General features: G+C 38.4%; 1 protein-coding gene across 2 annotated transcripts in view; it reads right to left on the reverse strand.

Annotated features, from left to right (window-relative positions):
• The window catches only part of EFCAB2 (EF-hand calcium binding domain 2), a 146,179-nt gene that overhangs the window by 73,966 nt on the left and 47,303 nt on the right, over positions 1-24,910 (reverse strand). For both annotated transcript variants that reach the window (XM_043999413.1, XM_043999414.1), the window contains exon 3: positions 7,205-7,277. In XM_043999413.1, coding sequence (XP_043855348.1) covers positions 7,205-7,277 — 73 coding nt within the window. The remainder of the gene's footprint in view (positions 1-7,204; positions 7,278-24,910) is intronic.

Below are 24,910 nucleotides of genomic sequence, written 5' to 3' on the forward strand. Positions count from 1 at the left end.
TAATAATAAAAACAAAGAAGCAATCATAGAAAGGGAAACTTAATTCAAGATAACTACAAAATGAATAAAATATCTAGGGATCAACCTCCAAAAGCTTATGAAAGACTGGTATAGATTCAATTACAAAGAAATAAAGAATAACACCTAAATAGCTATAGTCAGTGGTCATGGGTAATCTATGCCAACAGAATTAAAATGACAATACTATACAGAGATAATTGATACTTTTAATGCTGTTTCAATCAACTTACCAAGGGAGTAATTTATATAACTTGATAAAAATAATTACAAAATTCATTTTGAAAAACAAAATAGGGGCAGCTAGGTGGCGCAGTGGATAAAGCACCGGCCCTGGATTCAGGAGTTCCTGAGTTCAAATCCAGCCTCAGACACTTGACACTTACTAGCTGTGTGACCTTGGGCAAGTCACTTAACCCCCACTGCCCCGCAAAAAAAAAAAAAAACAAACAAAGCAAAAAAAAAAAGAAAAACAAAATATTTAGAATAGCAAGGGAAATGTTGAAAAGAAGTAGGACTTCCAGACCTCAAAATATATTATAGAGTAACAGTCATCAAAAACGTTTAGTATTAGTTAAGAAATAGACAAATTAGGGGTAGCTAGGTGGCACAGTGGATAAAGCACTGGCCCTGGATTCAGGGGGACCTGAGTTCAAATCCAGACTCAGACACTTGACACTTGCTAGCTATGTGACCCTGCGCAAGTCACTTAACCCTTATTGCCCTACGGAAAAAAAAAAAGAAGAAGAAGAAGAAGAAGGAGAAAGAAAGAAATAGACATATCAGTGAAACAAACCAGACAAAGGAGAATCTCAACAACCCAAGGTTTGATAAAGTAGAAAACAAATTACCTAGGTAGGAAAAAACTGGTATTTGATTTTTAAAAGCTGCTGTAAAATACACCTTACATCATATTTCACAATATTTTCTAAATAGATAAGTGGCTTTAATATTAAAGATCATACTATAAAAAAATTAGAAGAGAAATGGGTCATATCACTCTCACAGCAATGGTTTATAGATGTATTCTTAACCAAACAGGGAATAGAAGCAATTACAAAAGATCAAATAAATAAATCTGATTACATGGAACTAAAAAGCTTTTGCACAGACAAAATCAATGCACCTAGGATAAGAAGGAAGTGGTCAAATGGGAAAAACTCTTTGTATTAAATTTCTCTAATAAGAATTTTGTATCCAAGGTATATAAATAACTTACATGTGCATACATTTGACTAATAGCCATTCCCCAATAGATAAGCAGCCAAAGAATATGAACAAACAGTTCTCAAAAGAATTGCAAAGTATTTACAACCACAAGAAATCCAAATCACTACTAAATAAGAAAACTGCACATCAAAACAACCCTAAGGTTTCAGCTCACACCTTGCAAAGTGACCAAAAAAAAGGGGCAATGGTCAATATTAGAGAGGTTGTGGAAAGATGGGCACATTGGTACATTATTAGTCGAGTTATGGTATACCCATTTTGAAAAGTAATTTGGAATTATACAAATAAATTGACTAAAATGTCCCTACCTTTTGAACCAGAAACTCCATTATTGGGCTTATACCCCCAAGGAAATCATTAAGAAGAAGAAAGTCCTCAAATACATCAAAATATTCATAGCAGCACTTTTTGTGATAGCAAAGAACTGGGAAAAAAAGTAGATGTCTATCAATTAGGGAAGGGCTACACAAACTGTGGTACATGAGAGTTACTGAGCTGTAAGAAATAATGTATGTGATAAATACAAAGAAGCATGGAAAGATCTATATGAACTGATGCAGAGTGACATAAACAGAACCAAAAAAACAATATACAACATGACTACAACAATGTAAGTGAAAAGAACCACACATCAAAAAAATAAAAATTAACGTAACAGAATTATAAAGATCAACCATGAAAAGACACTCCCAACCCACCTATTTGTAGAGGTCCACAGGGGCTACACATTGCACATGATTCTTTTTTGTTGTTTTCTGTCTTTTAAAATGCTATTTGCAGGGCAGCTAGGTGGCACAGTGGATAAAGCACCAGCCCTTGATTCAGAGGACCTGAGTTCAAATCTGGCCTCAGATACTTGACACTTGTTAGCCATGTGACCCTGGGCAAGTCACTTAACCCTCATTGCCCCCCCCCAAAAAAAATACTATTTGTCATATGAGATGGCTTTCTGGGATAGGGAAGAGGAGTAAGAATACTAGGAATAACTATGCAAAAAAACAAAAACAAAAACAAAAGATATCAGTAAAAATATTAAAAAAGAAAAAAGAAAACAGAACACTGAATTTAGCAGTTAATATCAATGGTAACCTTGAAAAGAATCATTTCAACTGAATTGGAAGCCAGATTTCTGACAGAGGTTAGGGGGAGAGGAGCGAGAGTGAATACAAGGTAAGAAAACAGAAGCAATGCATTCTTAAGGGGCATGGGGAGAGAGGGAGGAAGAGAATTTGGAACACAAAGTTTTAAAAATCGACATTAAAAATTGTTTTTACATGTAATTTGAGAAAAAATAGAATTCTAAAGAAAACAATTTAAAAAAAGAAAATAGAAACAAGAAGTATAGATGACTCTTTTTAGAAGTTCATATGTTGGGGGCAGCTAGGGGGTGCAGTGGATAAAGCACCAGCCCTGGATTCAGGAGGACCTGAATTCAAATATGACCTCAAACACTTGACACTTACTAGCTGTTTGACCCTTGGTAAGTCACTTAACCTTCATAAAAAAAAGTTCATATGTGAAAAGGAAAAGAAATAAAGGATGATACCTTGCGGGTCTGACAAGATCAAGTTATAGGGTTTGTTTTTTTTCTTTTTAAAGGATGGAAGAGACCTGGGGAAATTTTGTGGGAGACAGTGAAGAAGCTCAGAGAAGAAGATATGACTGAAGATTAGAGAGGAAATGATTGAAGGGGCATGCTTAGAGAGGATATGGGAGAGAACTGGATTAAGAGCACAAATAGGGAAGTTGGACTTGTCAAAAAGATGCATCTCAGCCTCAAAGATAGGAAAAAAGGAGATGATGGATTATGTAGAGGAGATCTGAGGAGTGGAGTATGGGAGAAGAAGGAGCTTATGACGGAGAGCCTCTATTTAATCACTAAAGTGGGAGGCAAGGTCCTCTGTTGAGAGGACAGAAGAAAAAATGATATGGGGGGGGGGTAGCTAGGTGGCACAGTGGATAAAGCACCAGCCCTAGATTCAGAAGGACCTGAGTTCAAATCCGGCCTTAGACACTTGACACTTACTTGCTGTGTGACCCTGGGCAAGTCACTTAACCCTCATTGCCCCACCCAAAAAAAAAAAAAAGAATGATGTAAGGGGTTACGGTCTGAAGAGAAAGTATGGAATAGCTGCTATAGAGAGTATGGTAGAGTCAATTAGAAAATAATTTTTTTTTAAAAAAGACTGCCTACAATTGTGAGGACCCACTAAATAATAGTATAAATTATAGTGGACGCAACAGGCATGATCTACTTTTTCCAGAGTGTTCAGCTGTGTGTGTGTGTGTGTGTGTGTGTGTGTGTGTGTGTGTGTGTGTATAGAAGCAAAGAAAGTAGATGTTTTGGTGCTTTAGGAATGGAGTCATAGTTTTGTGTAGCACAGTGATGTAGAGATCAAGGGTGTGGTAGTAACAATATCTCAAGTGCCTGCCCCCTGTAGGTTAAGCTAGTTTTGCCTTAAATGGTTTTAAAACTGTCCTTGAAACTTAATTGGATCAGGGAAATAAGGCTCTGCACACTGATGTAGCTTCCTGGCCACCTGAGTACAATCTAGGCAAGACAGGAGGGCCTTCAGCTCTTCTGACCTCGCACAGGCGAGCTGAGCTTAGCAGAATCTATGCTGTAACCTCAACAGATATCCTTTCTCCTCTCTGAATGTCAACCTTCTTTTGATAACTAATATATGGACTACAAATACTTCATATCATTCTAATATTGAACCTGAGATACTAGTGTGGCCTCAGCCAGGTGTGGCCCATTCCAAAGGGTGTAATCATCCCTGGAGGAGGCTAAAGCATAAGAAAGATTTAGGTCATCAAAGCTCAGAGTTAAGGAACTAGAAGGCCAGGTTAGGCAAGGGTATATCAATGTGCATACTGAAGCCCTCCAAAAGAAGAGAACAGATTGGAATAGAGATGAAGACTGTGATCAAGAACTGAACACCCCTGGAAAAAAGCATTTAATGGGTTAAAATTTTTTTTAGAATTATTAAGAAATTTGAAGGGAATAATTAAAAATTGGTGAGATTTTTCTTTATAAATCCATGTCTGTGTTGTCATTGATGTGGGGAATCCCCATTATGGAAAACTCATCATCAATAACTGTAACTTATCATCAACTCATTTGTAATTTAAGAGAGTTGCCTCGAATACTGAGAAGCTAAATGACATTCCCATGGTCACACAGCTGGTCATGACAAAATATAATACCTTCGGGGCAGCTAGGTGGCGCAGTGGATAGAGCACCGGCCTTGGAGTCAGGAGTACCTGAGTTCAAATCTGACCTCAGACACTTAACACTTACTAGCTGTGTGACCCTGGGAAAGTCACTTAACCCCAAATGCCTCATTAAAAAAAAAAATTAATAATTAAAATTTTAAAAAATAATACCTTCACAATGCACTAAGACTTTTGGGACACCTTATACATCAAATCTATCCGAGGGTCAACGGATGAATTGCAAAGATGAAAACAGTATCCAAATTAACCCACAGACATAATGCAATAAAATTAAAAACAAGAAATGGGATACTTAAGAGAATTGAAGTGATAAAATTTCCATTTTATTTTATGTTTGGTTCAGGAGATAATTGGGAGTCACTGGAGTTTATGAATAGGGGGTGGTGATACAATCAGATCTGAGTTTTATCACTGTGGCAGCTGAATGGAAGATGGAGTGGAGAGACCAGATGCCGGGGGATCAACCAGCATGGCTACAGCAATAGTCGGCCGGCATTCATGCGATGAGATCTGCACCAGGGTGGCAGCAATGTCATAGGAGTGAAGGGGGAATATGCAAGAGATGTTTTGAAGATAGAAATCACAGGACTTTGTAGCTTGGACATAGGAGATGAGAGAGTAAGGACCTGAGGATTACACCTCAGTTGAGAACCTATGGTAACTGGATTACTATCTGGGATTTTGTTGTGTGGGAACTCCCTCCACTGATTTAGACTGAAATGTTTTTAACTAGAACTCGGTAAAAAAAAAGTCTGTGAGCCATACTGTGGCTAAAAAACACATCAGCCTGTGGCCAAGCTGGTATTTAGTCACAAAGATGCTAGGTGGCACAGAGGATAGAATGCCAGGCCTGAAGTGAGGAAAATTCATCTTCATGAGTTAAAATTTGGCCTCAGGTACTTCCTAGTTGTGTGACCTTGGACAAGTCACTTGACCTTGTTTGCCTCAGTTTCCTCATCTGTAAAATGAACCAGAGAAGAACATGGCAAACCATGCCATTATCTTTGCCGAGAAAACTCCAGAATTGGGATCATGAAGAGTCAGACACAAGTGAACAATAAAACTCCCACATTAGAATGTGAGCTCCTTAAGGGCAGGGACTGATTTTGTCTTTCTCTGTATCCCCAGTATTTGGCACAAAGGTGCCTAGCACATAAATGATTGTTGACTAATTTCAATATATAGTTCCTTAGAGTTCTCTAAAAGTATTTTCAGAAGTTAAATGACTTGCCCAAAGTCATACAACCTCTATGTCAGAGGTAGAATTTGAATTCAGATCTTCTGTCTCTGAAAGTAGGTTCTAGAAGTCAGTAAGTAAATCAATAAGCATTTATTCAGCACTTACTATGTATCAGGCACTGTGCTAAAAAATGAGGATATAAATAAAATCCTGCCTTCAAGGGCCTTAAATATTAATAAGGAAAATCAAAGTATATGAGGAATTGGTGACCAGGAAGTTAGAGGGTATGGGAGAAGATAGGCATGATCACAGTGGCATGGTATAAGGATGGCCTCTATTCCTTATTTGGTTAAGAATTTTACCCTGGGCAGCTAGGTGGCACAGTGGATAGAGCACCAGCCCTGGATTCAGGAGGACCTGAGTTCAAATCTGACCTCAGACCCTTGACACTTACTAGCTGTGTGACCCTGGGCAAGTCACTTAACCCCAATTGCCTCACCAAAAAAAAAAGAATTTTACCCCTAGTTATAATTGTGAAACTCAGCCAACATTACTCTCCAATTTTTTTTTATAGTATGACCTTTAATAGTGAGGTAAGGTATCCATTTTGAACTTATTGTGATATATGGTGTAACATGCTGTTCTAAACCTAATTTCTGTCAAACTACTTTCCATTTTCTCCAGCAGCTCTTGTTAAACAAGGACTTTCCACTAATTTACATTCTCAAATGTGATGAATATTGAATAATTTAGTTCAATGATTTCTGATTCTCACTTATCAAGTTTATTCCACTGATCTACTTTTCTATTTTTTAATCACCAAATCCAATAATGTTAGTGAATATTTCTGTACATATATACATACACATACATATATATACATATACACATACATATATAATTTTAAAATAAATAAAATTATAATACAAAGGTTTTTTAAACTCCTAAAGAAATTAGTCTGCATCATATAATTTAGTTAATTGTATGCTACCACGTTATTTGCTTTCTATTTCACGTGTACTTTTCTCTTATCTCCCAAAAGGTAGTGTAATCTCCTCCAAGACAAGAAGTGCCTTAGCATCCAAATAGCACTTAGCAGGGTGCTCAGTACATGGTAAGTGCTTAACAAATACTGATTTGCTGATTTTAAAGTTTGACCATTGACCTCTCTAAATTTGGTCTCCCTTTACTAAAAGGAAGGAAGTTTGCTATTAAAAAATATTTATTTTACAAGACAACAATAGCTTACATTTGTATAATGTTTTATAGTTTACAAAGTTTTTGTTATCTCAAATGATCTTCACAACAGTTTTGGAAGGGAGAAAAATAAACTGAGTGTCAAAAAGACAAAGTCACTTCCACAAGGTCACATAGCTGGTAAAAGGCTAAGCTGGAACTTGAATCAAGGTCTTCTGACTCCAAATCCGCTGCCTCTTACACAGTTTTTAAAAACCTGATGAGCGTTTTCTATTTTTGCAAAGTCTTTTCAAAGACTTAAAAAAAACTTTGAAGCAAAATCTTTTCAGTCCTACTTACCTCTGCAATCAAGTCATGCAGTTCTCCTTCACTTGGGCAGCAGCCTAATGATCTGATAATTGTACCAATTTCTCTGAAAAATAAAATGAAATGTTTGTCATTAAAAAAAAAAAAAAACTTTGTGAGAGCAAGTTGTCTGCCTCTCCAATAAACATCCTCAATTTGACTTACTAAGTTACAAATGGACTGAAATTTGCATTGGTGATGGGCAGCTAGGTGGCACAATGGATAAAGCTCTAGTCCTGGATTCAGGAGGACCTGATTTCAAATTTGACCTCAGATACTTGACACTTACTGGCTGTGTGACCCTCATTGCCCCACAAAAAAAAAAAAAAGAAAAAGAAAAAAATAATAAATTTGCATTGGTGGGAAAAGTACCAACATTGATTTATGGATTCTTTTTTTTTTTTTAATTTAAGTGAGGCAGTTGGGATTAAGTGACTTGCCCAGGGTCACACAGCTAGTAAGCGTTAAGTGTCTGAGGCTGGATTTGAACTCAGGTACTACTGACTTTAAGTCCGGTGCTCTATCCACTGCGCCACCTAGCTACCCCGATTTATGGATTCTTAAAGTTGCAAAGCTAATATGTTTTTTATATATGTGTGTGTACACATGTGTATACATGTGTGTATTAAATGTTATATAACATAAATTAGTTGTGTGGTTATTATATCAATTCAATATTAATAAATTTCTTATAAATTGTATGCCTATGCAAATGAGTTAGCTAGATATTTGGGAGTCCTTAAATGAAAACTCTATGAACAGGTATAACAATGTAAAGGACTGATCACTGGAATAATCAAACATGACTGCAGAAGAACAATAATGAAGTATGCTTCCTACCTCCTTGCAAAAAGGTGATGGAAAACAGGTACAGAATGAGCCATGCATGTTCATACATGGTCAGTATGTGAATTTGTTTTTCTTAGTTATATTTATTTGTTACAAGGGAGAGCCTCTACTGGGTGTGTGGGAGGGTGACTGGGAGGGGTAGTTGATGAGTAGTAATAGTCATGCAAAAAAAAAGAAGACAAAAAAGTGTCACTGAAACATTATTTTCAAATACATAGAAGAGAGGAACAAGAGGTCCTTATAGGAGCACTGACAAGCAGAGCAGTTTTGTTATTATTGTATGTGTACATGTGTATATTCACACAGATACATATACACACAAAAATATTTATGTGTATATACATATAAATATATTTAAAATTAACTACATAATAGAAGTTTGCAGTTTTGTAAACAATCTTCTTCTGTTCTTTTTATTTTGAAATGTTCAGGTTTTTTGTATGACATAGAGGCACACAGTGGCCCAGTGGATAGAGCGCTGGGCCTGGCAAATCCATCCTTGCCTACTAGCTGTGTGACCTTGGGCAAGTTGCAATCTCTGTCTGACTCAATTTCCTTGACTGTAAAATGAGGACAACAATAGCACATACCTTGTTGTGAGGATCAAATGAGATAATATTTGTAAAGTGCTTAGCACAGTGCCTGGCTCATAGCTTAAGCACTATGTAAATGATTATTCTTTTCTCTTATCAAGTTTACGATAAAAATTTTTTTTTTTAAATTCTATGAATAGGGGCAGCTAAGTGGCGCAGTGGATAGAACACTGGCCCTGGATTCAGGAGGACCTGAATTCAAATCCAGCCTCAGATACTTGACATTTGCTAGCTGTGTGACCCTGGGCATGTCACTTAACCCCACATTGCCCCTCAAAAAAAATTTAATTTTGCCATTTATTCTAATGGTAAAAGGGACCCACTAAAGATTCTCGAGTAGAGGAAGGGCACATTTATGTTTTAGAAAGATTATTTTGGCAGATTGCAGAAGATACACTGGAGAAGGGGGGAAAAAATGGAAACCAGGAGGCCAATTAGGAGGCTAATACAAAAGTCAAGGTAAGAGGTGACTAAGGCCTGATCTAAGGTGGTATCTGTGTGAACAGAGATGTAGATGAAGCAAAAAATATCGTCCAGGTAGGATCACCAAGGCTTTCCAGCTAATTGGGTATCGGGGATGAGAGAGAGGGAAGATTCAAAAGCAAATGATGCCAGGGGGCAGCTAGGTGGCGCAGTGGATAGAGCACTGGCCCTGGAGTCAGGAGTACCTGAGTTCAAATCCAGCCTCAGACACTTAACACTTACTAGCTGTGTGACCCTGGGCAAGTCACTTAACCCTCATTGCCCAGCCAAAAAATAAAAAACAAATTTAAAAAAAAAAAAAAGCAAATGATGCCAGGGTCAACCTTGGTGACTAGAAGGAAAATGGTGCTCTAAACAAAAACAGGAAAAGATAGCTGAGAAGAGAGGAAAGATAGTGAGTTCTATATTAGTTCTATATTCTATATGTTGAATTTGAGTACCCGGTTTGGAATGTCCACTAGGCAGCTGGTGATGCAGGACTGGTGCCCAGGAAAGAGAGACTATGGTTGGAAGGATAAGGGAGCCACCCACATAGATATAATAAAAGTGGGATTTGATGAGATCACCAGAAGATAGAGTATGGGGATTGAAAAGAAGAGGGTCTAGAACAGAGCCCTAGGAACAAGCTTGGGGATAGAACAGGACATGGTAGCAAGAGAAACAAAGATGGAGTGGTCAGACAGGTAGAAGGAGAACAGGAGAAAGTAATATCACTTTCCTGGGTATCCAGGAGGAAAGGCAGGCGAATAGAGTCGAAAGCTACAGAGATGTCAAGTATGGCTCTAGACACATATACCTTATTCCCAAGATATTATTTACAAGAAAAGGGTAGATTGGGGAAGGAAGAGTACCATTGTATAAGAAGATAAGAAAATCCAGGAACCATAGCAGGGTAAAAGTAAAGAACATCTGGGAAAAGATTATAGGAAGGGAAAAACAAAAATAACTTTGTCATCACAAATTACTACAGGACACCTGGAAAAGAGGAAATAGATGAGAAGTTTGGGAATTATATCACAAGCCCGGGACAGAGGTGGGGGACTTAGATTATCCAGAAATCTGCTGATGATTTCTTTCTCTGCTGAAAGCAGAGCAGCTAATAACTTCCTGGTTTCCCTTCATGATACTTTCATCCTTCAAAAAGGTGGAAAAACCAACGAGGGGAAGATTCTCATCTAGATCATATTCTCACCACTAAGAAGAAACTGACTGCTGGGGTGGAAATTAAGGGACTTTGAAAGGTGAGGATAAAGTAACCAATTCCTTCTAGAATTGTGATAGAGGAGAGGCCATCTGTGTGTGATCTGACGTGCACCCCAGATTTAGTGCAAGCAGATACCAAAGAACTCAAAAGAAAAATATTTAGTATCCCATGAAGTAAAATTCTACAGAAGGGATGAGAAACTCTCAAAAATGAAGTTTCAAAGAAAAAAAGTAAGGAAGAATAACAAAAGTTATCTCAAAAGGGATGGCTGTGGATTCACAGTCTTACAGGACTTGGACTTTAAAAAAATACATAAACGAGAAAAGGTCAGATAACAGAGGATGAATATAAAAGCATGGCATGATCTAGCAAGAATATAGTCGGTAGATCTAAATTTTAGGGATGTGCTGAAGTTGTTCAAGTGAGCTAAGGACAACAACAAAAAAGATTTGGGTTTGAGATGGGGTTTTTTTTAGCAGTTTTAGAGGAAAGAGGAGGATCAAAGAATGGTCAGGATCCCTGCTAAGGGTAGATGACATGTTTATAAATGACATCAGAGAGAAGGCAGAGGTACTCAATTCTTGATTTTGCTCTGTGCTCTTAAACAAGAAGAATAACCTCTGGGATAGGAAAGAATCAAATAAAAAAGGCTCCTAGAGAATTGGTACCCTAGATCAGGAGTGTGCTGGTAAATGTTTAACAACTGGCTCTCTGAGACCAAAAATATACAACAGGACACACTTTTAAGTTTAATCTGAATTACTAATATTTTTTCTATCACTTTCTTAAGTCTACAATCAACAAGACAATAAATGAAACCCTGATTTGTAATGTTTGCCAATTTTCTAAGGGAAAATGCTCACACTGAAAATATAATAGGCAAGAGCTGCCTCCAGCACACCCCTACCCTAAATAAGGAGATAATAATAGAGTACCTAGCTGCCCTTGGTGAATTCAAGTCTCCCAGATAAAGTAGAGACCTCTATACTCAAAGAACTTGTGGATGTTTTTAAGATCATGAAGAAGAAGAAAAAGATCATGGAATTGAAAAAAAAACAAATACTTTGCAGATTTTAAAAAAAAGAGAAGAATGTTTTAACTGTAGGCCAGGGAGCCTCATACCTATAACTGGCAAAATTCTAGAAAGTTATTATTCTGCAAGTTTGATTTTTCTAGAAAGTTATTATGAAAGACATGATTAATGGGTATTTACAAACACCATGATCACAAGAGCCAGAATGGTTTTGTCAAGAATAGGCCCTTTTGGGGCACCTAGGTGGCGCAGTGGATAAAGCACCAGTCCTGGATTCAGGAGGACTTGAGTTCAAATCTGACCTTAGACACTTGACACTTACTAGCTGTGTGACCCTGGGCAAGTCTCTTAACCCTTGTTGCCCACCCCCCAAAAATTAAAATAAAATAAAGACAAGCACCCATTTAAAAAAAAAAGAATAGTTCCTTTCAGATAAGTTTTGTTTCCTTTTTTTGGTTAAGGTGGCTGTCCTGGTAGATTGGGGAATGCTTCAGATATAGTTTATCAACATTTTTGTAAGGGATGTGATCAATCTTATCCCCTCACATGGGATCAGAAGGGAGGAATGAAGATCAGTGTACTAGAAGGCAGAACAATTAGACAGATTTAGAGCTGGCTGGATAGCCAGATCAGGAGAACAAGAATAAAACAAAAGGAACTGGGATGGTCAGAAGCTTGAAGTCCATGCCCTATGACATTCACTTGAAGGAATTAGGAATATTTAGCCTGAAAAAGAGAAAATCATAAAAGAGTGGGGACACCACAGATCTCTTCAACTATCTGAAGGGGTGTCATGTGAAAAAGGCTTTAGACCTTTTGACCTAAAAGGGCAGAACAAGGATCAATAGGTAGGAGTTTCAAAGAGGCAAATTTAGGTTTGTCAGGAAAAAAAAAAACTTAACAAATTGAGCTGCCCATAAGCACAGATCCTCAGTCAGAGGCTGGAGGGCTGTGTGCCAAGAATGTTATAGAGAGAACTCCTAAGGTCTCTTCCAACTCTGACATTGCATGATCATGCGAAATAGAATGAGGCCACTGGATGTAGCAGTTAAGCGACCACTGGCAAACTTAGAGAGAACAGGTGAGTGACTGGGATGGAGACATATTGCAAGGGGTTAAGAAGCCTGTGAGAGGTTAGGAATTGGAGGCAATGAGTAGAATTTAGCCTTTTTAGGACTTTGGCTGTGAAAGGGAGAGATTATATAAGACAGATGCTTGAAATGATGATGGTAGGATGAAGAGGTTTTGTGTTTTTTTTAAGATTTTTGTTGCTGTTTAGTTGGGTTTTTTTCAGTTGTGTCTGACTCTTTATGAAACCATTTTTGGAATTTTCTTGGCAGAGATACTAAGTGGTTTGCCATTTCCTTCACCAGCTCATTTTACAGATGAGGATACTGAGGCAAAGAGGGTTAAGTGACTTGCCTGGGGTCACACAGCTAATAACTATCTGATTCCGGATTTGAACTCAGGAAGAAGAGTCTTCCTGACTCCCAGCTAAACACTCTATCCAATGCACCACCTCGCATTTAAAAATATGCAAGATCTAGGAATGTTAGCAGGAAATAGGAAAGAAGCCAGTGAATATAGAAAGATTGAAGATTGAGAAAGGGAGCAAGTTCACAAAGAAGAAAGGAGGAGATGGGATCAAGGGAACAAGGAGAGGGCCCTCTCTTTCCCTGAGTCTGGAACAAAAGAGGAGATTATAGAATGATTCTGAGAGCATTTAAAGTATAGGATTGAGAAGAGAGAGCCCAAGATAATCTCTCTTTACATAAAAAAACTTCAAGTTGTCAGGTTACTAAATCAGCTTACTTTATAACTGTAATAACAGTAAACAGTGATTAAACACCTGTGTTAAGTGCTATATAGAAGACAGACAGGCACAGCTGTCATTTTATTGTGGATCTAGTTCCAACAGATTATTTGAACTTTTATTTCAAACTTTTGAGGTTGTTATTATTCAGTTGTTTTTTAGCCATGTTTGATTCTTTGTGATCCCATTTGGGATTTTCTTGGCAAAGATATTGGAGTGGTTTGCCATTTCCTTCTCCAGTTCATTTTACAGATGAGGAAACTGAGGCAAACAGGGTTGAATGATTTGCCTAGGGTCATACAGCTAGTAAGTGTCTGAGGCCAGATTTAAACTCAGGAAGATACTCTTCCTGACTCCAGTCTCTTCCCCCCCACCCCGCAATCCACTGTACCACCCAGCTGCCTCACTTCAACTGACAATTTAGAGGACTAAAAGACTGGACCGTAGAGCAGGGCTTCTTAAACCTTTTCTACTTGTGACTCCTTTTTGCCTGAGAAATTTTTACACAACTTGGGGTATATAAGTAAATAAAATAGTAATACATAACCTTTTACTGTTGCCAAATTTTTCACGACCTCACATGAGGTCATGACCCAAGGTTTAAGAAGTTTTAGAGCATTGGCAATGAGGACAATGGGCAACTCTCTTTCGAAAAATAATTGAGGGGAAGCTAGGTGGCGCAGTGGATAGAGCACCGGCCCTGGAGTCAGGAGTACCTGAGTTCAAATCTGGCCTCAGACACTTAACACTTACTAGCTGTGGGACCCTGGGCAAGTCACTTAACCCCAATTGCCTCACTAAAAAAAAAGAAAAAAGAAAAATAATTGAGAAAAAATGGGTTTAAATTCCATAAAATTGTTACACCTTCTTAACTATCACATTAAGTGTGAAGAATGCTAGAAGACACTACCAAGAAAGGCAATAGAATCTCCTCAAAAATCTCTGAAAATAGCAGAGGCAATAATCTGCTTCATATGATTTGTTGTTCTTATTATTGCTAAAACATAATAATAGCTAACATTTCTATAGCACCTACTATATGCCAGGCACTGTGCTTACTTTTTTTTTTTTTGGGTGGGGTAGATAATTGGGGTTAAGTGATTTACCCAGGGTCACACAGCTAGTAAGTGTTAAATGTCTGAGGCCACATTTGAACTCAGGTCTTCCTGACTCCAGGGCTGGTGCTCTATCCATTGTGCCACCTAGCTGCCCCTACTGCGCTTTCTTTTACAAATGTTATCTCAATTGATCCTTATAATAATCCTAAGAGGTAGGTTCTCTTATCATTCCCATTTTCCAGATGAGGAAACTGAAGCAGACAGAGGTTAAGTGACTTGCCCAGGGTTACACAGCTAGTGAGTGTCTGAAGTCAAACTGGAACTCGGGTCTACCCAGACTCCAGGTGAGTACTTTGTCGAATGCACCACCCAGCTGTGCCTCAGCTGCATGCCAGAGACAAGGAGGGTTGAACCAGGTAAGATCCTGGAGTCTGACCCAACTAAATGATTGTATGATGGAGATAGGGCTGAACCTGTGATTTATTTGCATTAGGGTACTCCCAGATTAGGAAACTCCCTCTATCTAAGTAGGTGAGTATGCTGCACATTCTTTGCTATATATGCTAAGGCAGTGAAAGGTTATATGGCATGCCCATCCAAGGTCAGTATGTGTCAGAGATAGAATCTAAACCCAGGGTTTTGTAGCTCCAAGATCAGCTCTCTATCCATCCTCCAACAGATGTCGTTTAGTGGTTCACAAGCCTTTTCGGGTCAACAGCAATGGCTCAGGGGATTTCTGATTTTTAAAAAATCCTTAATGATACCTTAAGCAGTAATTGCAGAATATTATAAGTAGCAAATTATATTACTGGGGGGGGAGGGGGTCACAGCCCTTTTTGTTGTTGAAAGGGGTCAGCAGACCAAAAAATGTTGGGAACTACTCCATGTTACCTTTTAAGATTACATGGTCATGTTTAAAATCAAAGAAAAAAATATATAGGTTTCCTTTCTTAGCAATCAAAACCAAATAGCAAAGGGGCAGCTAGGTGGCACAATGTATAGAGCACCAGCCCTGGAGTCAGGAGAATCAGAGTTCAAACACTTGACACTTACTAGCTGTTTGACCCTAGGCAAGTCACTTAACCATAATTGCCTCACCCCCCAAAAAAAAAACCAAATAGCAACAATGTCAAAGAAGTCTCTCTGATATTATAATCAAATATATTTATATTAACAGGATTTTTATTTCTACAATCATGCATGGCTCAGTTGTATATTATTTTCATCAATCCCATTCAAAATAAAATTACTTAGCTATGTCTTAGTTTTGGGTTTTATATTGTAAATACTGGTGACTGTGTGGCTTTGCCTCCCAATTTGCCTGAAATACAAGAATTGGGGTCCAAGTAAATTGGAATTAAAAACTAAAAACCGGCCAACACTGGATGTCACCTTTCAGAACCTTGTGCCACACTTCAAAGAGAATCTGAATGAGAAGGAAAATTAGTAGGTCTCCTCTGCTAGTAGAAAGGACAACATGAGGGCGTTCCTTTCTTCTTTCTTCCTCCAAACAACAAAGGAAAATTCTGGGAGCAGCTCCATTCAGCTTGGTAAATACTGACTGTGATTGACTCATGTTCAGGACTGTGCCCAAACTGTCAAGAATGAACAGTGACCAACTGTCTAGAGCCGAGCATCAGTTTAAGTTGCCAATCTGGCCTCCGATCAAAAAAAGGTGAGAGTTTATTTAGGTAGGCATTAGCTAGCTTCAGTTAGCTGAGCATATTGATCCATAAAGGGTGGCTAAGTAAAGGGTTAAAAAAAATTAAAAATTAAAAGGTATGGGGAAATGAGGAAGTAATGTCTATAACCTACTAATTTTCCACAGATTCTCAGGATTTTTTTAAAGGACTAGTGGAGGGGGATGAGTTTGTTCTAAGATATCCCTATGCTCTTGAGTTCTAACCCCAAGATAGGTAAGTATCAGGGGATTTAGAGCAGTAATAGAGTTGTCCCATGGATGCTCTTATTCATTCTTCTTTCTAGGATTCAAGGGCAAAGAAAAGAGAGGAGTCAACAATCCTGTGATCTCTACCCCCACTGTAGTCTTATTGCCAGGAGCATGGAGAAGCAGCAGAAGGGGGCCAGGTGGGTCCTGAAGAACCCCAGATGGTAACTGAAGGGAGCTGGGAGCCTGGCCAGTCCAGAAGAAATCTTATTGCTCACTGTTTAGCCCCAAGAATAAGGCGGGGAGGGAGGGGGGATGGGAGGGATGAGGAAAAGGGAGAAAAGAGGGAGTCGAGAATACAGGAGACAAACAGAAACCAGAAAAATTATTACAGAACTTGTTTGAGGGAGACATAGAGAATTTCTGCCTAGAAAGGAAAAAAGACAAGAAAGAGTGGGAAGTTCAGGAGGGAAAAGATGGGGAAGACAACAGAAAGGTGGGGAGGGGGGGTGTAAAATATAGAAGCTGGAGAGAAAAATAAAGAGAAAGAAATTAAACATATGAAATATAAGTCATCATACAATAAAAGATGAAACAAAAGAAAAATATTTTTAACAAATCAAGAAAATTCATATGCTATATTATGATGAATAAACCTATTTTATTCCACAAGCTGGGATTTTTAACTAAAGGTGAATTCATGTTGACAATTAGACCAAATTAATTTTTATCTTAAAGAAAAGAGAAACATAGTAGAGGTCAAATACACTAAAAGTTGGAAAGAAATTTGCTTTTTAAAATTCTTATAAACAGAGTCAGCCTAGTGGTACAGTGGATGAGAAAACTGACCTTGGAGCCAGGAAGATGCTATTTCTGCCACATACTAGTACTGTAATCCTGGACAAGTCACTTGATCTATTTTCTCAGTGATTCCATGAACCTCCCTAAAACCTATGTCTCCCTCAAACAAACCTCCCTAAAACTCTATGTCTCCCTCAAACAAACATTGCAGAAGAGGTATTGGGCTGCATTAGTAAACAAAGTGCCTCACCTGAGATCCTTACTCTGATATACATGCATGCATGCATGTAATGTATATGTCACACACATGACAGACCAAGAGAGCTGGAAGGGACATTAGAGGCCAGTGGATCTAATCTCGGGCCCAGAGAGTTTATGACTTGCTCATTCATGCCGCTAATAAGTATCTGTGGTAGGATTTGAACTCAGGTCCTCTTGACTCCAGGCCCAATATCCCTTAGTCCTAGCCATTTTGGAAGAAGACAGAAAAGGGCAGAAAGGCAGCAGGCAGGAAATCAGTCACTATTTATATAGTTTGTGGTCTCTGATTCCCCCACTCCTACTTTCTTTCTTGCTATTTTCTTGATCGGCTATTTCAAGTGTCAGAATTTATGACAGATGTTCAATTCTCTATCTCTGATCCTTTAACAAGAATTATCTGGTCTTTTGCAACACAGTGAGAAAAGAAAAGTTATTTTCTTTTCAAATGCTTTCTTTTACAGAAGCCAGGTGGCCCAGTGGAAAGAACATTAAGCCTGCTGTCATGAAGACATGAGTGCAAATCTGCCCTCAGATATTTATTAGCTGTGTGACCCTGGGCAAATCACTTCACCTCAGTCTGCCTCAGTTTCCTCAACTGTAAAATGGACATAATAACAGCACCTATCTTGTAAGGTTGTTGTGAGGCTCAAACAGTGCCTGGCACATAGTAGGTGCTGTAGAAATGCTAATTCCCTCCCCTCTTATATTTAGCATAAAATAGCTTTTTTCAACTATCAAGCATTTCAGTCTAGGAAAAGTTTTGGGGCTAAATGAAAATCAATTATTTCATTTAGGGCATTCATTTTGGACCTGGGGTCCGAGAACTTGGGCATCTTTTATATTTTGGTTCCTGGGTTTCGGGGTATTTGGCTTTTTTAAATATTCCAATAAATGGATTTCAAAATAATTGGTTTCCTTTTTAATTCCACAGATTTTATCTTGTGCATTTGAAGAGACTCTTCTGAGAAGGAGTCCTCAGGCTTCACCAGTCTGCCAAAAGGGTCCTCGACACAAAAAAAAAAATGTGAAGAACCGAAGGCCTTAGGGGCGTAGGGATCCACAGAGTGGTTTCATTTCTATTGTCTTGGTGCTTAGTAACTGCAGAGGGATTCGCTGTTGCGCTAGCGCCATGTCTCCCGCAGTCCCTAAGATAGGGGCTAAATTCAAGTCAGAACAAATGAGTCACAAGCAGGTTGCTTCAAACAATGGCATCATCTTTTAATTTAGAACAGCATTTGGATCAGGGTAAAATTTCCGCCCCATAACTGGTTCCTGGAGTACTTCCAAGGCACTGCAGGCAGGACCAGCATTCTAACACTAGGTGGAGACAGCGCTGCTTGGATGCGTGGGGAGGCTCCGGTGATGCAAACGCTCCTCCTCCGCCGCCCCCAACCGCATTCAACAGACTGCCGGAGGCCACAAACAACCTCTTCTGGGGAAGGTGCTGCACTCGGTGCCTCGTGCTAAGAAACGTCTTTCCGAGATGCGGGGCTAGGGCCCGCTTGGGGGCCCTTCTAAAGCATTCATTAGCTTTCTAGTAAGGAGGCCAAAGCCAATATGGAGAAGGGGTTGGGAGTTTTTTGGAGATTGGACTCAATTTGGCAAAAACATGAAGTCAAAATGATGGCTAAATTTCCTTAGTCAATTCACTCCAACGAACAATAATTAAGCACCTGCAACGTACTTGGACATTGTGCCGTCTATCTCACAAGTTATTACTTTTAAGGGTCTTTGGGAACATTTAAGAGCCCCCTTCTCTCCTTACATTAAGCGTCCCTGATACCTTCTTACCCTAAATTAAGATAAGAAGCCTTCTCCGGTGCATTACGGGTACCCGCCCCGGACTGAAAACGGGTCACGTTTCTCAGCACCACAGAGGCGGAATCTAAATATCGGAAAACAGACTTGAAGGTGAACCCGCTCTACTGGAAATAGCACTACAATGCTTTGAAACGGCTCGCTGTTGTTCCACCCATAACAATGACATTATTAGGGGCAGCTAGGTGGTACAGTGGATAGAGCACTGGCCCTGGAGTCAGGAGTACTTGAGTTCAAATCCAGCCTCAGACACTTAACGCTTCCTAGCTGTGTGACCCTGGGCAAGTCACTTAACCCCAATTGCCTCACTAAAAAAAAAAAAAAACAATGACATTATTATGGCCAAAGACTATAGAAATCTTTGTACCCTATTGGTAATATTAAAATAGGTGTGTATATACATATGCATGTGTGTACATGTGCATGTACTATTCATTTTTAGATTTACAATTTAACAAGGCTTTTGTTATTAAATGTCCAGGAAATGGAATATTCTGGTTAATAAATTATTAGTTATATTGAGGAGTGGGCGTTTAATCATGAGATTTTGGAGACAATCTCTTTATTTTATGGATACACCAATAAATACATATATATGTATGTGTCTATATATGTGTGTGTGTGCATATATATATATATATATATATATATATATATATATATATATATAAGGTATACATATATATGTTGTTGTTCAGTCACGTTTGACTCTGAGAGACCCAATTTAGGATTTTCTTGGCAAAGATACTAGAATGGTTCATCATTTCCTTTTCCAGCCCATTTTACAGAGGAGGAAACTGAGGCAAATGGAGTTAAGCAATTTACCCAGGGTCACACATTCAGACCAAATTTGAACTCACAAAGATGAGTCTTCTTGACTTCTGGCTCAGCATTCTATCCACTAAGTCACCTACTTATGTGTGTGTATATATAGGAATGTATGGGGGGGGGGGGGCAGTTAGGTGGTACAGTGGATAAAGCACCAACCCTGGATTCAGGAGGACCTGAGTACAAATTTGGCTTCAGACACTTGACACTTACTAACTGGGCAAGTTACTTAACCCTCATTGTCCCGCCCCCCCCCCCCAAAAAGGGAATGTATCTATAGGTATCTATGCCTGTGTATATGTCAGGAATGAATAACCAGTAGATTATGTTATGTGACTTCTCAAGTTTCCTACCCTTGGTCAGGTTTGCCCACCCTTAATTTATATTATATATCACATATGGTTTATAACTTTTCAGAGAATTAGAATGTAGTCATAGTCATAATAATATTTATGTAGTGTGGGGCAGCTAGGTGGCACAGTGGATAGAGCACTAGCCCTGGATTCAGGAGGACCTGAGTTCAAATCCGGCCTAAGACACAATTACTAGCTGTGTGACCCTAGGCAAGTCACTTAACCCCAATTGCCTCACAAAAATAAATAAATAAATTATGTAGTGTTTGCTTTGTGGCAGGCACTGCAAAGTGCTTTAAAAATCTTTTCTCTTTTTATCTTCACAACAACCCTAGGAGGTAGGTGCTACTACTATCCCCATTCTAAAAATGAGGAAACTGAGGAAAACAAAGGTTAAGTAATTTGCCCAGTATTCTATCCACTGCCTCACCTAGCCACTCACAAAATATACTCAACCCTAACTATGATATGAAAATAAGTCATTTACTTTTTTTTTTTGCGGGGCACTGGGGGTCAAGTGATTTGCCCAGGGTCACACAGCTAGTAAGTGTCAAGTGTCTGAGGCTGGATTTGAACTCAGGTCCTCCTGAATCCAGGGCCAGTGCTTTATCCACTGCACCACCTAGCTGCCCCCAGTCATTTACTTTTGATAATTCAGAAGGTACTGGGGGTGTGGGTGGGGGGACAAAACACCAAGTTTAAAGCCTGAAGACTCAAGTTCAATTATCTCTTATTAGCTATATCTGTGATCCTGAGCAAGTCACAACCTCTAAAACTTCAGCTTCCTTATCAAGAAGATGGGGTAATAATATACTCTTTATCTTTTTTTTTTTTTTGGTGAGGCAATTGGGGTTAAGTGACTTGCCCAGGGTCACACAGCTAGTAACTGTTAAGTGTCTGAGGCCGAATTTGAACTCAGGTCCTCCTGACTCCAGGGCCGGCACTCTATCCACTGCACCACCTAGCTGCCACAATATACTCTTTATCTTAAAGGATTATAACCATTAAGTCAAATAATATATCCAAAGCACTTTATATATTATAAGGATCTATTTAAATGTCAGCTATTTTATAAGATACAAAATTATCACTATCTTAGATATGAAGATACAGTTAATGAGGAATTCCAGCTGACAAAATAACAAATGAACTAGATCTTATTTTCTACTGAAATACCTGTATATATAATATGTATATATATTGTGTATATATATATATATATATATATACATACACACACACACTCACACACACACACACACACACACACGCACACACTCCATCTTTCTTTTTTCTATCCCTCCCACTTCTACCCTCTCCCTACCCCATCCTTTATTATCATTAAGACTTAAATAAAAGCCTCAAAATAAAGATAAAAGGGCCATAACTGACCCTTAAAATAAAAGGCATTTTCTGGAGCACTGCTTAAAAAGTGTGCTATGGTTTTTTGAGTATTACTGGAAAAACTAGTATGATTTTTATGCCTCTTATTACTAACAGGTAGATGCTTTCCTCAAGAGCTTTAGAGGCAATTTACATAGGACCACAAGAAAAGCTTAGGGTCAGGCAAATGTATATTTCTACAACATTTATAACATGTTGATTTACAGAAATCTCCTTTTAAGAACAACTTAATGCAACCTCTATCAACATGCTATGGACAAAATTTTCACTTTCCTTGTTCCCAGCAAAGGTTTCTACCAAGATAAGGTATGAATGCTCATCATCATCAGATGGATCATTATATAAGCAAAAGGAAATGAACATTTTCATAACTGATAGAATTTTAGAAACTTTCAGCCAGATCTTAAAGTAACAAATCTTCTTTAGGTAAATGGCTTGTTGATGATCATGGTCATCATTTCCTTCTTCTTTTTTTTTTTTTTTTTGCAGGGCAATGGGGGTTCAGTGACTTGCCCAGGGTCACACAGCTAGTAAGTGTCAAGTGTCTGAGGCTGGATTTGAACTCAGGTACTTCTGAATCCAGGGCTGGTGCTTTATCCACTGCTCCACCAAGCTGCCCCCCCCCTTTTTTTTTTGGTGAGGCAATTGGGGTTAAGTGACTTGCCCAGGGTCACACAGCTAGTAAGTGTCAAGCATCTGAGGCCGGATTTGAACTCAGGTACTCCTGATTCCAGGGCCAGTGCTCTATCCACTGCACCACCTAGCTGCCCCGAATCATTTCTTCTATGTCAATCTTCTAGTCACAGGAAAAAAATAGTTTTATGGCTTTAGAATTATACCTCATTTTTTAAACCAAAAACAACATTGTGCAGCTTGATTAACTCCTTATTGACCAGATTTGGCTACAAATGGCTTTTGGCTGTTTCCAAAAGTTAAATCCAATGTCAAAGAAAGATTTGGCATTACTGAGGATTCTTTTAAGTATTTAAAAAGAATGTGCCATAGATTCTAAAAGTAATTCCAAAAACAATCTGGATTTATGCAAGACAAATAACTAAACTATTAATATCCTTTGACCCAGAGATCTCACTATTAAGCATATACCCAAAAGAGGATAAAAAGAGAAAGGTTAGGGCAGCTAGGTGGTGTAGTCACTTAACCCCAATTGCCTCACCAAAAAAAAAAAATTTAATTAAAAAAAATTTTAAATTACAAAAAAAAAAGAGAAAGGTCCCGTGTAAAACAAAATAGTCTTGATTGTAATCTTTGTGGTAGCAAAAATTGCAAGGAAAATGAGTGCCCACTGATTGAAGAATAGCTGAGCAAATTTTAGTATGTAAATGTAATGGAATAAAATTATGCCATAAAATAACAAATGAAGATTTGATTTTTTTAAAAATTTTGAATTTAACAAATACCATATATATGTGTGTAGACAGATAGGATAGAATAGGGGAAAAAGATTGTAACGATTGGAATGACGCCACCTGCTGGAGACTTACTGTAGAAGAGTTCTGCCCATGAAGCGAAGGTCTTTGAGGGCAAGACCAGGAGTCTTTTCTTTGGCGTCAGGAAGTGACGCGGGCTAGTGGGAGGAGGAAGGAAGAGACTGGCGCTTGCTCTCGCACTCTTTCCTTTGGACTCTGGTGGAGAGCGGAGCTAGAAATGTGCTCTCCCTTTAATAGATAGGAATCTAGGCCTTTCTCTCTCTTTACCAAATTCTTATTCTCCTTAATAAATGCTTAAAAGTCTAACTCTTGCTAAAGCTTATAATTTATTGGCGACCACTCATTAGATATTTTAGACAGTTTAGCTAGAATTTTAGCCCTTAACAAGATTGTACAGAAAAATGCAAAGGTCCATTATGTACAGCTTGGTTTTCTTTTAAAATACATAGTAAATTCAACATCTAACTTTTTTACCTTTTTACCTTTTTAAAATTAGCTTTTTTCAATTATCAAGCATTTTCCCCCTGCCATTGAAAAAAAGAAAAAACAAATTCCTTGGCAACAAAACAAATGACTATATTGGCCATATCCTTAAATTTCTCATTCTGAGTATCTCTCCATCACCTCTATCAGGAGGTAGGTAATATTCCTCCATCACTGGTCATATGAAATCACAGCTGACCTCTGCATTGACCAGTGTGATGAAATAATGAGATTTAGCAGATACTCAAAGACCCACCTGGAGAATAATCTAGACTGATTGAATCAAGTGAGAGTAATTAACTGCTGATTAGCCTACTTCAAGTTAACTGGATTGCAATCACACCTTGAGAACACCTTCAGAACCAATGGATTTGGATGATGCCAACCAATCAGCTTGAAGCAACGTGTAAGGACTGCCTCTGTTCCAGACCTATAAAAAGCTTCCACAATCAGTTTGCTGGAGTGAGTTCCTGATTAAAGCAAGCTCATGGAGGAGGACTGGAGGAAGAACCCAATCAGGCTGGAACTCTAGGCTAGATAGACCTTTTCTTAACTTTCTGAACTCCATGTTAATGCCTGTGTGCTTTAATAAATGTTTAATGCCCAAAGACTAGTGCTGAAGCTTCTAATTTAAGGTGATCACACAATATAGATTTTAAACATCACACCAGAGTTCTTAAGTCTTCTAATAGTGTTTTTGTAATTCAACATGTAACTTTCAAAGTTTTAATGCTTGTTTGTGAGTCTTTCTGGCCTTCTTTCTTTGTTTTCTGTAAATTTTTAAATTCTCCCCTTCCCCTATTTTTATTTGTGGGATTTTTTTAGGGGGTAACCATGTGTCGAGTACTATGCTAAGGGGGACATAAAGGGGATATAAACAAGACAGTTCTGGTTCTTAAAGAGCTCATACTCTAATTTGGGTCAATAAGCACACATCAAAGAGTTCAGCTTCAAGGAAGATGGCCAGGGCCAAGGGTGATCGATTTAGTGAAAAGAGTGAGACATATATTTTTGTATGCTGTTGTTGAAGGAAATCGTTTTGATTAACTATGCATATTTGTGACCAAAAAATTTCTTTTTACTTTTCAGTGGGGTGGGTGTAGAAAGGAAAGAAAAGGTTTCTGTTATTTTTTTTTTAAATAGAGAGGTAGGGTGAGCATGTTACAGATGTGAAATGTTTTTTGTGCATTTTCAGATGTCACTGTATTATTAGTTTTATTTAACTGTTTTACTCTGTTAAAAGAGACCTCTCACAAAGTGGGAGTGATCTGTGAATATTTGGAATGTAAAAAGAAAACACATAAACAAAACTTTTCGTAGAGCATCCCTGGAAGATTTCAGAGATGTTATGGACTAGAGGTACAAAATGAGACATTTTCATCA

Source organism: Dromiciops gliroides, chromosome 4 (genome assembly GCF_019393635.1).
Source record: "Dromiciops gliroides isolate mDroGli1 chromosome 4, mDroGli1.pri, whole genome shotgun sequence".
Lineage (NCBI taxonomy): Eukaryota > Metazoa > Chordata > Mammalia > Microbiotheria > Microbiotheriidae > Dromiciops > Dromiciops gliroides.